At 41.5% G+C, this 13768-nt stretch overlaps 2 protein-coding genes across 6 annotated transcripts in view; one reads left to right on the forward strand and one right to left on the reverse strand.

Annotated features, from left to right (window-relative positions):
- LOC148123664 (vomeronasal type-2 receptor 26-like) overlaps window positions 1-13768 on the forward strand; it is a 147864-nt gene that overhangs the window by 131490 nt on the left and 2606 nt on the right. For 3 of the 5 annotated variants that reach the window (XM_087919105.1, XM_087919107.1, XM_087919106.1), the window contains 3 exons: window positions 2298-2586; window positions 3816-4640; window positions 7763-7975. In XM_087919105.1, coding sequence (XP_087775231.1) covers window positions 2298-2586; window positions 3816-4640; window positions 7763-7975 — 1327 coding nt within the window. Of the gene's footprint in view, window positions 1-1248; window positions 1469-2297; window positions 2587-3815; window positions 4641-7762; window positions 7976-13768 lie in introns of all 5 variants that reach the window. The other 2 variants (XM_087919109.1, XM_087919108.1) reach the window with 2 other exon arrangements.
- The window catches only part of LOC148123666 (vomeronasal type-2 receptor 26-like), a 98743-nt gene that overhangs the window by 38964 nt on the left and 46011 nt on the right, over window positions 1-13768 (reverse strand). The gene's annotated exons all lie outside the window — the stretch shown is intronic.

Here is a 13768-nt window from a genome sequence, read left to right on the forward strand (position 1 = left end):
GAACCTCAATTTATCCATTTCTGCACATTTTGAGATTTTTTCAATAATCATTTCTTCTGATGGAATTTGGTGTTGTTTCCAATGTTGAGTGAAGGCTAATCTGGCCGCTGTTAAAATGTGTATTGTTATGTATTTGGTTTTTTTGGAAATTTGCTTATCAAAAATCCCTAGTGAGAACTTCCAAGCGGAGGACCTGGGATACGGGCCTTCCTCTGCTCCTCCCTGACAGGATGGACCTGCCTGCCCCTTCAGTTCCCCCCCTCACTCAGCCCCCCGTATCCCCTTCTGGGCCAAGAAGCCCATATTAATGTCCCCCCCAGTGAAGAAACATCCTCCCTGAACAACGGATGCAAATAAAGCAGGAACAAAGGAGTTCCAACACACCTTCAAACCCCTTGGAGGTTTTTTGGTATAGAAAGTCTCGGCCCCAGAAATTGGAAAGGTCAGAGGGGTCCCTCCCCCCCCAATAGAAGATCCCCACAACAGAGGAAGAGCCACCAGATCTCCAGAAATCATCCCTGTGATAAGATGGGTGGCCAGTAAATTGGATGGATGGATGGATGGATGGATGGATGGATGGACGGACAGACAGATTTGGATTGATAGATCTCAGCTGCAGACTTTACAGTCCATTCTTTATTTAAAAAACTAAGAAACATCGCAATGTAAAGAATCTTGGTGTATTATAGGAAGATTGTAAGATAACACAGGAATGACGAGAAAATAAAAATAAAAATTTCCATCCATTCTATAACTTTCTCCCTATTTACCCAACGATCTAGTCCACAAGTTGTCCCTTTTCTGCTTCTTAATGAGCTCTTATCCCCAAATTAATATTGCTAGAAAAGATGGGAAATGAAATTTCACTTCAGGCACAAGCAATTTTAAAATCGGCTGCAATTAAGATCAATATATAGGATTTCGACATAGAACAAAATTCTAAATACTCTTAACCTTGGGCAGAGATCAAGGGTGCTGATTGTCATTAGAAGACAGGCAACACTAGAGTTAAATGGCATTAACTTAGAAATGGCACCAAACTCCATAGCTCTGAGTGACCTTCCCCAGCAATCTCTGGAGACAAGAGGCCATGTTGAAGGACAGCAGAAGTCAATTCCCTGGGTGCTGAATTCTCTTCCCCAGCATCACTTTTTGGACTTGCCCTGACAGGAAGGAAGGACAACAACCAAAATAGAACAATGATCCCAGGGGTGTATGTATAATTTTTACTAACATGTTTTATTCCAGCCTCTCCTCTGCAGATGGAGCCCAGAAAAAGTTGGATCCCATGAGGAGAAGTTGCTTCTTGCTGTAATTATGACCATCTGGGCCTTTGAGACCTGTGATGCTATATCTCCAGTTTTTGACTTTGATGCAGGCATTAGACTGAAGCCACATGCAAAGGATCTTGTATCAGAAAAGGATAAATTCCTTGGGTGAAGCTCTCTGGGACCAAGTTTTGGGACAGGTACAGGCTCTGCTCTTGATTGCACCTTTCTCTCCTTTGCAGATGAAACTGAGTGATTCTCTGCTTAGATCAGGAAAGCCACTGGCACTTCTCAGAGTCTTTGCATTTCTCCAACTGTTCCTGTTGTTTGTGTTAGAAACAGGAAGTGGATTGATTAATGCCATGAATGATGGACCTCCTGCTTCTGCTGCTGCTGGTGGTGGTGTTCCCATCAGTCTGTGGGAAGCTGAGAAGGAAATGCCCATGGAGTTTGGAGCACCAGGATGGGTACAATCCATGGAGCTTTTACAGGCCTGGAGACCATCTCATTGGTGTGGTCTCAACTGAATCATATGTGTCGCCTATAATGTGGCCTTTCAACAGCCCTCCTTCCATACCTTCTCCTTCTTCTTCGTAAGTCATGCAGGGTGATGGAGTTGCACTCCCTCCATGTGCAATTCTAACACTCTCCTTCTTTTCTTCTTATGTCACTTATTTTTGTACCTCAGGACCTGTCTAATTTCCTGAATGATTTTTATTTCCACGGCTTCTCTCTTTTGCCTTACTTTGTGGAAGAGAGTAAAATCCAAAGATGCAGTTTTAAAAGGACCTGAATGAAATCCAGATGATTTTCCTTTTTCGTTTCATTCCTGAGTTCATCACTTGAATAATGACCTTTGTTTAAGTAGCAATTGAAACAACTGTAGTTGCCTCTCTCATTTGCATAATTGATCATTCGATTTGGATCAATGTTGGCCTAAGGCTTAGTAGGTTTGTGAAGGATTATATATTTTAAAAATATTTGTTGTTCCTATTGAATATAATAACATGAATATTGTTTTTACAATAGGAAGAGTTCAGATCTAGCACATACCCTAAGATCAATTTTTACTGTTCAAATGGTCAGCAAGAATTCCCAGCTCCTGCACAATCTCACCCTGGGCTACAACATCCATGAAAACCATTTGAGCACCTTCCGCACTTCAGATGCCTTGCTAGACATTCTTTCCACTGGAGAAGCCAATGTCCCCAACTACGGCTGTGGGAGGAAGGAGAACCTCCTGGCTCTGATCGATGAAGTTCTCAGGGACATCTCCATCCAGATGTCAACATTAGGAGGCACCTACAAAGTCCCACAGGTTTGTGTGTGTTTTTCTCTATCTAGGGTGAGTGGGGTGGTGGAGATGAACAACAGATCCAATATCTTCATATAATTCAAGAGCAGCTTTTCAAAATATTAGGGAACATATAAAGTATGTTTTAGTCGATTATGTTCATCTTCAAATTCACCATTAAAGGCCTGAAGAGCCATAAGGTCCCTGTAGAGGATATTCTACTGAATATTCAACTATTGAAAAACTATCCAGCTTTTGAGGTCCTCCATTACTATGTTCATTTTCACATATCAATAATATCTGCCTTATCCAATTGGAATCAAGTTGGCAAGAGTCCTGTCTATGTATAAAAAATTATTGAGATCACAGGATCTGAAGGGTATCTTTGGGGTGGATAAAAGGAATTAAGCTCCTGCCCTCAGAGAAACAGTAAGTTATGAATTTATAACATTTCTACTTTGTATAAATTCAGGGTATATAATTATTGGTTTAAAATTAAAGCGAGTCCCAAAACAGGCAACATTTCAATTAAAGACTTATTGGATTGTACAACTGACAATTTGTGTTAGGAGTTGCGGTCTCTTAGTCATCTGGAGAAGAAGCTGAAAAATTGTTCCACAAAGAATTTGGGATATAGAAGCTGAGAAAGAGGTTTCAGTACTCAGAAATAGCATATAAAACTGCCCTATATCTTAGATCCAAACATTGTATCTGACATCTGCTAATTTGAATCTAATAGTTGGAATTGTGGGGTTGACACAGAAATTCACCTTGCATTTTTAATTGTTTTTTTATTTAATATGATTTTGTGTTCCATTTTTATATACAATCTTGTTAAATATTTAACTGTCTAAAATATTTAAACTGTGACTAAGGAACAAACTATTCTGATATGTTCATCAGAACAAAATTGGGTTTGTCAATAACTAATACTTTGGAGTTGATCTGGACCACATTATAACATATTATTTGTTCTGTCACCAGAACAAAGTAGACTCGAGACTGGAGTTGAGTTCAGCTCTTTATTAACTGTCAGTAACTTCAACTAAACTTGAGCCGCAGCAGCCTCTTTTATAGCGGCTGCTCGCGGCTCACAACCAATGGTATCATTTTAAACCTCCCGCCATTGAGGCGACCAATCAATATGCGTTGGTAACCACCAATCGCTAGGCGGTAGTGGTTGTCCAATCGGAACGTAGTATTACGAGTATGTAAATGTCTATATTCAACATTATTCTTCATTACTTTTTCAGATCTCTGATAGATTTCCTTCAGAGGCTCTGGGTGATAAAAGGAGATTCCCCTTTTTCCACCAGATGCTCCCCAAAGAAGGATTCCACTACCCAGCAATCGTCCAGCTCCTCCTCCATTTCAGATGGACCCTGATTGGCCTCTTTGCTTCAGACACAGAAAATGGAGATAATTTCATGAGGACTTTCCCTCCGATACTTGTCAGGAATGGAATTTGTGTGGTTATATCACAACGATTCACAACAACTGGACTTATATCACAACGATTCACAACAACTGGACAAACAGCACCCCTCAGGGAGGCCCTCTCTAAGTGGAGACAAGTCAATGTCTTTGTCCACTTCATAGAATTTATTCCCATCGGGTACAGAATTCTTCCTTTCCATGAAGCACTTATGCGTTTGCCAGGACCCATTGAAGGGAAAGTCTGGATCACCACAAGTTTTGCAGAGTATCCAATAGAGAAGCACATGCCTCTCAAATACATCCATAGTATTTCAAATTTTGGTTATCTGGGGAAAGAAAGGCCAACAAATGCTGCCTTTGAACCCCATTTCTTTGTGGAAGATCAGTTTCAAGATCATTATTTCCACTGTTCCCTTTCCAAGCACGTCTTTTCTGTCAAAGGCCGCAGAAGATGCACCCAGAAAGCCCCACTGGAGACCCAGGAGAAAAGGAACAGGAAACGGATCATAAATGACCCTCATTGCTACAGCTTCATTCAGACTTTGGCCCAGGCCATGAATGCCGCTTATTCCTCCAGATCGAGGAGGGGAAGGAAGGAGGGAGAAAAGAGGTTGGGGGCTCCAAGGCTGCAGCCATGGCAGGTATGGGGGGTCCCAATAGGGATCCATTCATCTGAGATCCTTTGGAGAAGGAACCCAAAGGAGAAGGAGGGGAACATCTCAACCTTCTTGTGCTGCAAAAGGTCAAGAGATTTGCACCATCTAATTGCTCCTGTCTGACACTCCGGAATAACAGGGAGCAGATCTGGAGTTTCTTTCTAGCCTCTGTTGGAAGAAATCTCCTTCTGGTTTCAGGTCCAAGTGGGGAAGAAAGACGCTGGAAACATGGTGTCTGCTTGGAAGATGGTTTAATGGTGGACAGGAGCACATGCCTTGGTTGAGGAAAGAAGGGCTGAGATGCTGAGAGTGCAACTGTTTGATGCCCTCTGTTGGGATTTGAATTTGAGCTTGTATTCTGATTGGTTGTCAGACTCCCATGGGGCCATGCAGGGCCAACTCTGTAGGCTCTCCTGAGTCCCAGGCTTGGTTGAGCCTGGCTGGATGATGGTGATGGCTTTGGGCAATTCCCATATAGCTTTACCTGGGGTAGATCTTTGTTATGTAAAATAGAGTGGCCTAGGCCAGAGTAATGGTCCATTAGCAAAGGTGGGAGGGGGGCTGAGTTTCAGGCTCTCTTGAGTTTCTACTTTCCTTTTTAGGGGAAATATATTCTCCCTTTTTAATATATCCTAAAATATTTTATTTTCCTAGGAGAGGGGAGGGTTTTAAGTACTCCCAACACCTCTTTCAGTCATTGGAAGAGTGATGAATCCTCCCTTGTCCAACTGAGAGATGTTGCAAGTTGGAGAAGCTGCTCTCATAATCTCCTCCTTGTCTTCTCTCAAGACTCAGTTTCAGGTTGCAGTCAAGTACAATTTTGAGATTGTTTTCATAAACAAGTTATTTTTGAGTTATTTTTATTTACAAATAACTCAAGATGGCAAATGTCTCCAACACAGCTTCCTCCTTCATCCAGTCCACTTTTAGTACAGTCAGAGACCAGCATTACAATTAATAATAATAATAATGGAGAAAAATAAAAATAAACGACAGTCAATGGGGAGTTAGAGTCTGCCTAATGCTGAGTCATGTGCAAATATGTGGCAATATGAATGTCCTAAATAAATAAATACAAAATTTTGCGTTACGGCAGAACAGAATTTGGCCTCATTCAGAAAAACTCCTTCCTACTGATCTGAGAACTGCAGTTGCACATAAAAGAGTTCCGAATTTCCTGGATATTTTATTAGGAGAGGCGTCACAAAGTGAATCCCTGAGTCCTGATAGGAGATGCCGCATAGGAGGCCGTGAGCTGCCATTTGAGTGACCCCTTGTCCACAGGGCCCCAGTCTCAGCTCAGGCGCTCTTTCTTTGTATCGGCCCCCTGAAACGGCTCTGGGAACTCCGTTGCAGCTCTCGGAGGTTAATTCCCTTTGGACTTTTGGCAGGGTTATTCGATATAAATATCTTGTTGCTCTAAAGGCTGCTCAAATAAATATTCTTGGGAAGAGCAGCCCCATCTTGTTGGATTTCCAGATCTTCGAGGCCTTGTTTGAGTTCACTAAGTGCAGTAACTCATCCCCCATCCTTAAAAGCCCTTCCCTGCAGAAGCCACGGGGGCTGAGTACCAATGAGTAGTTGTGTGTTCATTTTCCCCACAACAACCCTGTGAGTTGAGTTGGGCTGAGAGACTGGCCTCAAATCCCCCAGCCTGCTTCATGACCAAGGCGGGTCTTGAACTCACAGCCTCTTGGTTTCTACTTCGGGGGCTTCACCAGAAGACAAAACTGGCTCCCTTATATACTTATCAAGCTTGGCACAATCCTTCATCCAGTGCATCATTAATGTTCTTATATGAGATACTATCATTAATCAAATCCTAAAACCCAGATAGTTTTCTACTGCTTTTTAGTCATACAGTTGTTTCTAGGAGAAATCAGAAATATTTTTCTGGAAAGTTGGTAATGTTTAAATAACATAAAAATATATTTGCCTGAGAATTGTTATAAATCTTGTATAATAGCGATTTATCAACACTATTATATTAACAACATAGAAAAATTGATGACATAATGACAAAATGTTGTATCTTCCCACTTTCATCACAAAGATTAAAAAAACTAAAGATTATTTGAGTACCATTTTAAAATCAGTTTTTATCCACTTAATTATCATACCATCCATCCCTCACTTAACTGGGTTTCTGATCACATCACAAAATTGTTTGTTACTCTTTCCTGAGATCGAGTTATATCAGCAGTATTTCCATAATGTATTTGGGAAATGAAATAATATGTGAGGATGACCTGCATAGAGCACATAAGTTATATCCCCCCCTTTCCCACAATCCATTTAGAAAGGGCTGTGATAGGAGGGAATGACTTTTGGGGGAGTGGAGGAGAGATTCTGCAGGGGGAAGAAGCAGATAAGAGGAGGACACCTACAGCTGCATAAAAAAAGGGTCGGTGGGAGATTTGTACTTTCTGACTCCCCAAATCCTGTCAGTGCAGCATTACAGCGAAGTGGGCCTAGCTCAGGTTTCCTGTCTGGGCTTCCTGGGAGAGGATTAACCTGACAAATTTCTTCTTCAGAAATCCGTGTTTCTGATAACCAACCTGTTGCTTTCAGGGAGTTCATAAATCTCCTTTTTTCTGTTGTTCAACTATATTTTGTCAAAATCTATATTGTCAAAATATGATCAACAATTTTTTTGTGAACTTTTTTCGTTCACTTGTAAGATAGTGGTAACAGCTATTTTCCTAATAAAGCATATCTGTAACTACAGAAGACAGATTCTGTTCTGGACTAGCAGGCTCGAAAGCCTGCAACTCTGATTGGCCCGTGAATAGCAGATCGTGATTGGTCAGTGCAGACTGATCCGATTGGCTAGTAAACGGGGGGCCACGATTGGCCCAGCCAAGAGCGGCAAACTCTAATAGCCTTCATTGGCTGCCTAGCCACAGCCAGCCCTATATAAGGGGCTGCTGCGGCTGGGATGTTCCGCTCAGATCTGAGGTCACTAATAAAGAGCTGTTGTTGTTATCTGAGTCTTATCTCCGTTCTTGAACCATCCTCCCAGATTTAACAGATTCAAATATGAAAAAGTATCTGGGATAAGAAACAAAGCTTTCTGCTTTTAAAATTGCTGCATGTTCCCATTCTAGTTCCATCCTTTCCTGGAGAAGAATGAGTTTGTCAATATTTCAAACTATAAACTCTACATGGACCCAAATGGAGAGGTAGCAGCAGATCTGGCCATTTTGGACTACTTGGTTCTTCCCAGGGATGATCTCAGGAGAGAGACTGTGGCGTATTTTGTAAGACAGAGACTTTATATCGACCAAGAAGTTATTTCACGGTTAAAGGTGCTCAACAAGGTAGGAGAAAGTTTTGCTGTCTTCTCTCCATTTTCCAAAGCCTGAGGTCCCATTTCAAGAGGGCTGATGCTATTCCCCAAAGGTGGTTGATCTTCACCGAGAATTGAATCTGGACAGTAGAAAATGGAGCTTTTTCCTTAGGCTGCTTGGGAGGCTTCAATATTGTTCCATTTTGTGGACCACGTACAATTAAGGGTCTCCATCAAACGGGTGGAAAACTCACAAGGGCTGGGGAATGTGTCCCTAGTAGCTTCTGGCTGTTTGCTCCTTGTGCCCAGGAGAGCAACAAAGGTGCTGACCGGGGCCTGAATCCAGGCTTGGACTGTATCGGATGGGATTGAATCATGAGTGGACGGAGATCCTTTTGGCCCCATTAGGGAAAAGAAGCTTCTTCTTGTCCTGCTTGGGGAAAAGTGTCCCCTGAAGGGGCAGCTCCATAATCTGGGAGGCTCTTAAGGAGGCCAGACCTGGCCAGAGCTCTCCATGCCTCCCTTTCACCCTCCCTGGGATGGAGCAATGGGCCTTCTGCTCCTAGGAAGCAGCTCCAAGGCTTTCAGTTCACCTGAAATTATCAAGATTGTTCTGATATCACACCTTACAATTATGGGTGTAAGAAGAGGGGAGAAATGCGTGTTAATGGGGTCATGAGGAGGAACCGTCTGGTTATCACTTAATGCTGAAATCTTTTCTCAGTTCCATCCAGGGGTGGGATTCAAATTTTGCAACAACCGGTTCTGTGGGCGTGGCTTAATTTATGGGTGTGGCTTGGTGGCCATGTGACTGGGTAGGCTGTGCTTTGGCATTTGCTTGAGGAGCATCGCCCCATGCGCATGCACCCTCCCGGCCCTGCCACAACTGCTGGTTATGAGAGGAGGAGGAGGAGGAGGAGGAGGAGGATGGTCGCTTGTTCAGCCTGTCTGGATTCCAAAAGCAAGAAATGAAAGAAGTAACAAAGAGTCTTTCCCGGCACAGTGAAAAGTTTGCAACTTCCTCTCCAATGGGGAAATGGGCGGTTCTGTCTGGCAGAGAAGTAGCCCGCTTGAATCCTGTTTCTCTCTGCCACCCTGAGCTGTGCCGGGAAAGACTCTCTTGCTCTCACAACAGTAGAAGGACACGAGACTCGCCACATCTCTTGCAGTACAGCGAAATGTAGCTCAGGTCCCCACCAGTCTGCATCTCGCCCCCCGCCTGGATTCACCGCAGATACTGGGCCTTCCCTGCTGGGGGTGAGGGCGGTGCGTGGTGGCAGCAAAAGGCAAGTGGGGTTGGGGGTTTAAAAGTGACCGGCAGTGGCAAATAGGCAACTGGGCCCCAGAGCTTGCAGAGCCTCCCTCACCCAGAGAGATCAGGCAGGGCCACAGCGGAAGGCATGCAGCAATGGCTGGCCTGTCGAGTGGGCAAAAGCAGGCTGCAGGCGATACCACGCATGCATGATAAGGACTGACTGGGTGCAGAGGGGAGGGGCAGGTGGAGAGGGGAGGGGCCAGTCAGTGGTGCAATTTGCCAGTTCTCTGTACTACGGAGAATCATAACAACCGGTTCTATAGAATAGACAGAACCAGTACAATCCCACCACTGGTTCAATCTCTCCAGAGTTTTCTATTTAATGAAGGCCTTTTTTTTTTTTTTTTTTTGGCAATGTGAGATGCCAAAAGCAAAAGAGAGGAACTTGTTAGTGTTTGGGGACAAACCCCCGAGCAGAGTGCACAGCAGCAGTCAAGCCAGGCAGCCAAATGAGAGTGAGGCTGGGCCCAGGGGTATACACACACTTGAGACAAAAACACTGTTTGTGGTTTTAAATAGGTATTTAATTCATACAGAGATTAAGAAGAGTCATTCAGTCCATATGTCAGTATCCAGTATATCTATCCAGTTACCTAGTCTTTTAAACAGTAAATACAATGTCTTTATCTGCTTGTAAAGCTTCTTCTTCTGATACCTTTCTCTCAAAAACAATGCTGAATCCACAGCTCACCAAGCAGACAGTCCTTGTGTTCAGTAGAGAGAGGTATCTTGCACAGTAGACATCTCATACAGGAGTAAACAGTAGGCAGACAGACAGCAGACTGACCAGAGACCAGTAACACCAGGAAGACCAGGAACTCAAAACCAGGAACAGAAACCAGGAAGTGTTACGTGTCTCTCACTGCCTCTTATTGCAGCTTACAACCACACCCATAATTATGCAATGACATTGCAGTTTTTGGAGCTTAAAACTGCAAACACTTAAAACTAGGTTTTATATATTCATTCACCCAAACCAGTTGGTGTATTCATATACCCAACATACTCCCCTTTTGGGTGACATAAATATATAATGCCTTCACAATCTGAACCCATATTTTTCACAACTCTCTAGGTGCTTGATGGCACCTTGGGCTTTAGTAAAATTATCAGCTATATTGTCCTCCGACATACAGTACTCTAGCTGTATTATTTTACTATTTACAGATTGCCTTACATTCAGATATCTCAAATCTGTATGTTTGCTCCTAGTTTTTACTGCAATACTTGTGGCCATTTGAATTGCTGCCTGATTATCCTCATGTACAACTACAGGGTAGTTTACAGTTATACCCATATCTTTTAACATTTGTATATACATAATCAACTCAGTACATAATAGAGATAAACAGGAGAATTCTGCCTCCATTGTAGACAAACTTATATGCTGTTGTCTAATTGACTTCCAACCAATTAATGTCTTACCCAGCATTATGGCTGTTCCTTAAGTCGACTTTCTTGTGTCTCTTTCTGATGCAAAACTAGCATCTGCATAAGCACTCAATATGAGATCACCTTCTGGTTCTAAATACAGTGCATGGTGTAATGTTCCTTTAAGATATCTTAAGATTCTTTTCAATGCTATCCAGTGACATTGAAGGGGGTCATTGTTATGTCGTGCCAGCTGATTAATACTAAAAACAATATCTGGCCTTGACCAATTGCTAATATATGATAAGCTACCAATCAAAGATTGATACAGTTCCTTATCAAATTTGGGACTTTGTGTGTCCATTTTGCAAATATCCTGACTCATTGGAGTCTTTGCAGGCTTACAAAGTTCCATTTTATAATCTATTAGCAATTTAGATATCTTATCTTCTTGAGATATCTTAAACCCTTTCTGTGTTTTCAATATATTCAAACCTAGATATCTCTTTATCTCACCTAATTGCTTGATTTTTATTTTCTTGGCTAATGATGATATTATTTCATTTGCTTCATCATTAGTTTTAGTTATCAGAGCAATATCATCAGTAAACAACAATAATAATGATATCTTCCCATTCTTTTCTCTTTTAAATAGACATGGGTCGGCTAAACCAGCTTTAAAACCTATATTGTTCAGTTCCTTTACAATATACTGGTTCCATTCATAGCCCGATTGTTTAAGACCATAGAGGCTCTTCTTTAACAACCAACAATCATCATTATTATCACCTTTCAATCCACTAGGCTTTTTCATATATACAGTATGTCTTAGTGGAGCATGCAAGTAAGCAGTTTCCACATCTAAATGGTTAACTATATATTTCTTGCTTGCTGCCCACACTAAGGCTGCCCTTAATGTAGCTGCTTTAAGACTAGGTGCAAATACTTCATCATAGTCATTTGCACTTTGTCTAAAACCTTGGGCTACTAATCTTGCCTTATGGATTGTGTTTCCATCCTTATCAGTTTTTAACTTAAAAATCCATTTGCAGCCAATGGGTTTTACATTACTAGGTAATCTCACGTTTTCATACACTTTCATATCCTTCAAAGATTTTAACTCCTTATTCATTGCTGCATACCAACTTTCTTTCTCTTTAGAAGGATACTTTTTTATCTCATCCACAGTAGATGGTACTCTATTTACCTGGCACACTGTGTTAGCCTGGTATCTATCAGGCGGTCTAGATACATGTGTAGTTCTTCTGGGAATTACAGGGCTTGTATGAGGGCTTTCTTGAGTTTCTACCTGGTCCTTTTCCTCATCTTGCTGAGCTATTTCTTCTATTTCTTCTTCTATGGGCACAATCTCTTCCTGTACTTCTGTCTTTACTTTATTTTTAAAGTTACAGGGATACTTGATGGGATTTCTGTAGGATTCAATAACCACTTCTTTGTTGCTATCCTGCTCTAACTTATCCCATCCTCCGTGCTCTAGAAATTGGGCATTGGCACTACATAACACCTTAGATGTGCCTTTCTCCCAAAATCTATATGCCCTATGGTTAGCTTGATAACCAACAAAGAAAAATTGTTTAGCTCTGTGTTGCCCTTTACGCCTGAGTTGTGTAGGGATATGCACCCATGCTGGTGCACCAAATGTGTGCAGGTAACTCAGATCAGGCTTCCTGCCATGCCACATGGTGAATGGTATTTCACCAGTAGTTGAGTTAACCACGTTGTTCAATAAGTGATTAGCACACATTGCAGCCTCCCCCCACAAAGTATCAGGTAATCCAGAATCAGTTAACATTGTTCTAACCATTGCCTGTAGTGTCTGGCCTCTTCTCTCTATAAATGCATTGTGTTGTGGTCTGTATGGTGCAGATTTCTTATGCTCAATTCCAGCTGCCTTTAATCTATTCTGGAATTTGTTGTTAACAAATTCCGTACCATTATCTGACACCAAGGTTATCAGTTGCCGTTTAGTTTTTCTTTCTGCAAACTTTAACCAGTTGAAGAAATGTTGATATGTTTCAGTTTTGCTTTTCATTAAATAGCAAAAACCATATCTAGAGTAATGGTCCATAATGCTCAGTATATATCGAGCACCCCCCATACTGGGTTTCTTTGGACCTATAATGTCTGCAAATACAACTTCTAAAGGTTCTTTAGTTTTAAAACCATTTAGCCTATTTGCAGGCAATATTTTACTCTTATCTTCACAGCAGACATTACAACGCAAATACTTATCACAGGGTTTTAACCTTATTCCTTCAGATAACTCTACTGTATGTTTTAGCATTTTAAAATTTACATGCCCCAAACGTCTATGCAATAAATGGATACATTCATCATGAGGCTTGGTATTATTAAATACAGTTTGTGCCTCCCCTTTCTTACTATCATGTAAGACATATAATGCTCCATTTAAAGCTGCAGTTACCTTTTTGTTATCCCTTTCCAGTATGCACTTATTATTATTAAATGTAACCACATATCCTAGTTTATCTAATTCTCTTACAGAAAGTAAGTTCATTTTTAACTGTGGTACATACAACATGTTTATATTCTGGTTTAAACATAGACAATATGCAATACCTTCACCCTTGGCCTTGAGATGCCAACCGTTAGAGAGTGATATATGCTGAGAGCTTGTAGACATTTTTATAAACTTTGTCTTATCTCTCGTGATACAGTGGGATGCTCCACTGTCCACCACCCATATATCATTCTTCATATCACAGTTGCTAAACGTGGCCAGTTCAAAGGATTTCTTTGGCTTCTTTACATTCTGGCGTTTTCCTTTTCTACAGAACCTTGCCAAATGTCCTCTGCCTCCACAATTAAAACACTTTTTAATTGTGTATGCCGTTGAAGATAACTTCTCTTCCTCCGGGTGCTTTACCTTGCATAGCTGGTTTCTTTCAAGCTTTGAAGATAATTTCTCTTCTTTAGGCTTATCTGCTCTCAGCTGGTCTCGTTCACTCCTTTTCCTGGCTTCCTCTAATAGCCTGCCGGTAATCTCAGTTACTGATAAACTGACTTTTGGTAACACCTCTAATGCAGTCACAAAATCATCATAGCTTTGATCCAGAGAAGACAATATGATGTATACTTGTTGCAACTCATTAAATA

This window comes from Pseudonaja textilis, unplaced genomic scaffold (assembly GCF_049901715.1).
Source record: "Pseudonaja textilis isolate UNSWEBS1 unplaced genomic scaffold, rPseTex1.2 PTEXSCF26, whole genome shotgun sequence".
NCBI classification, from domain to species: domain Eukaryota; kingdom Metazoa; phylum Chordata; class Lepidosauria; order Squamata; family Elapidae; genus Pseudonaja; species Pseudonaja textilis.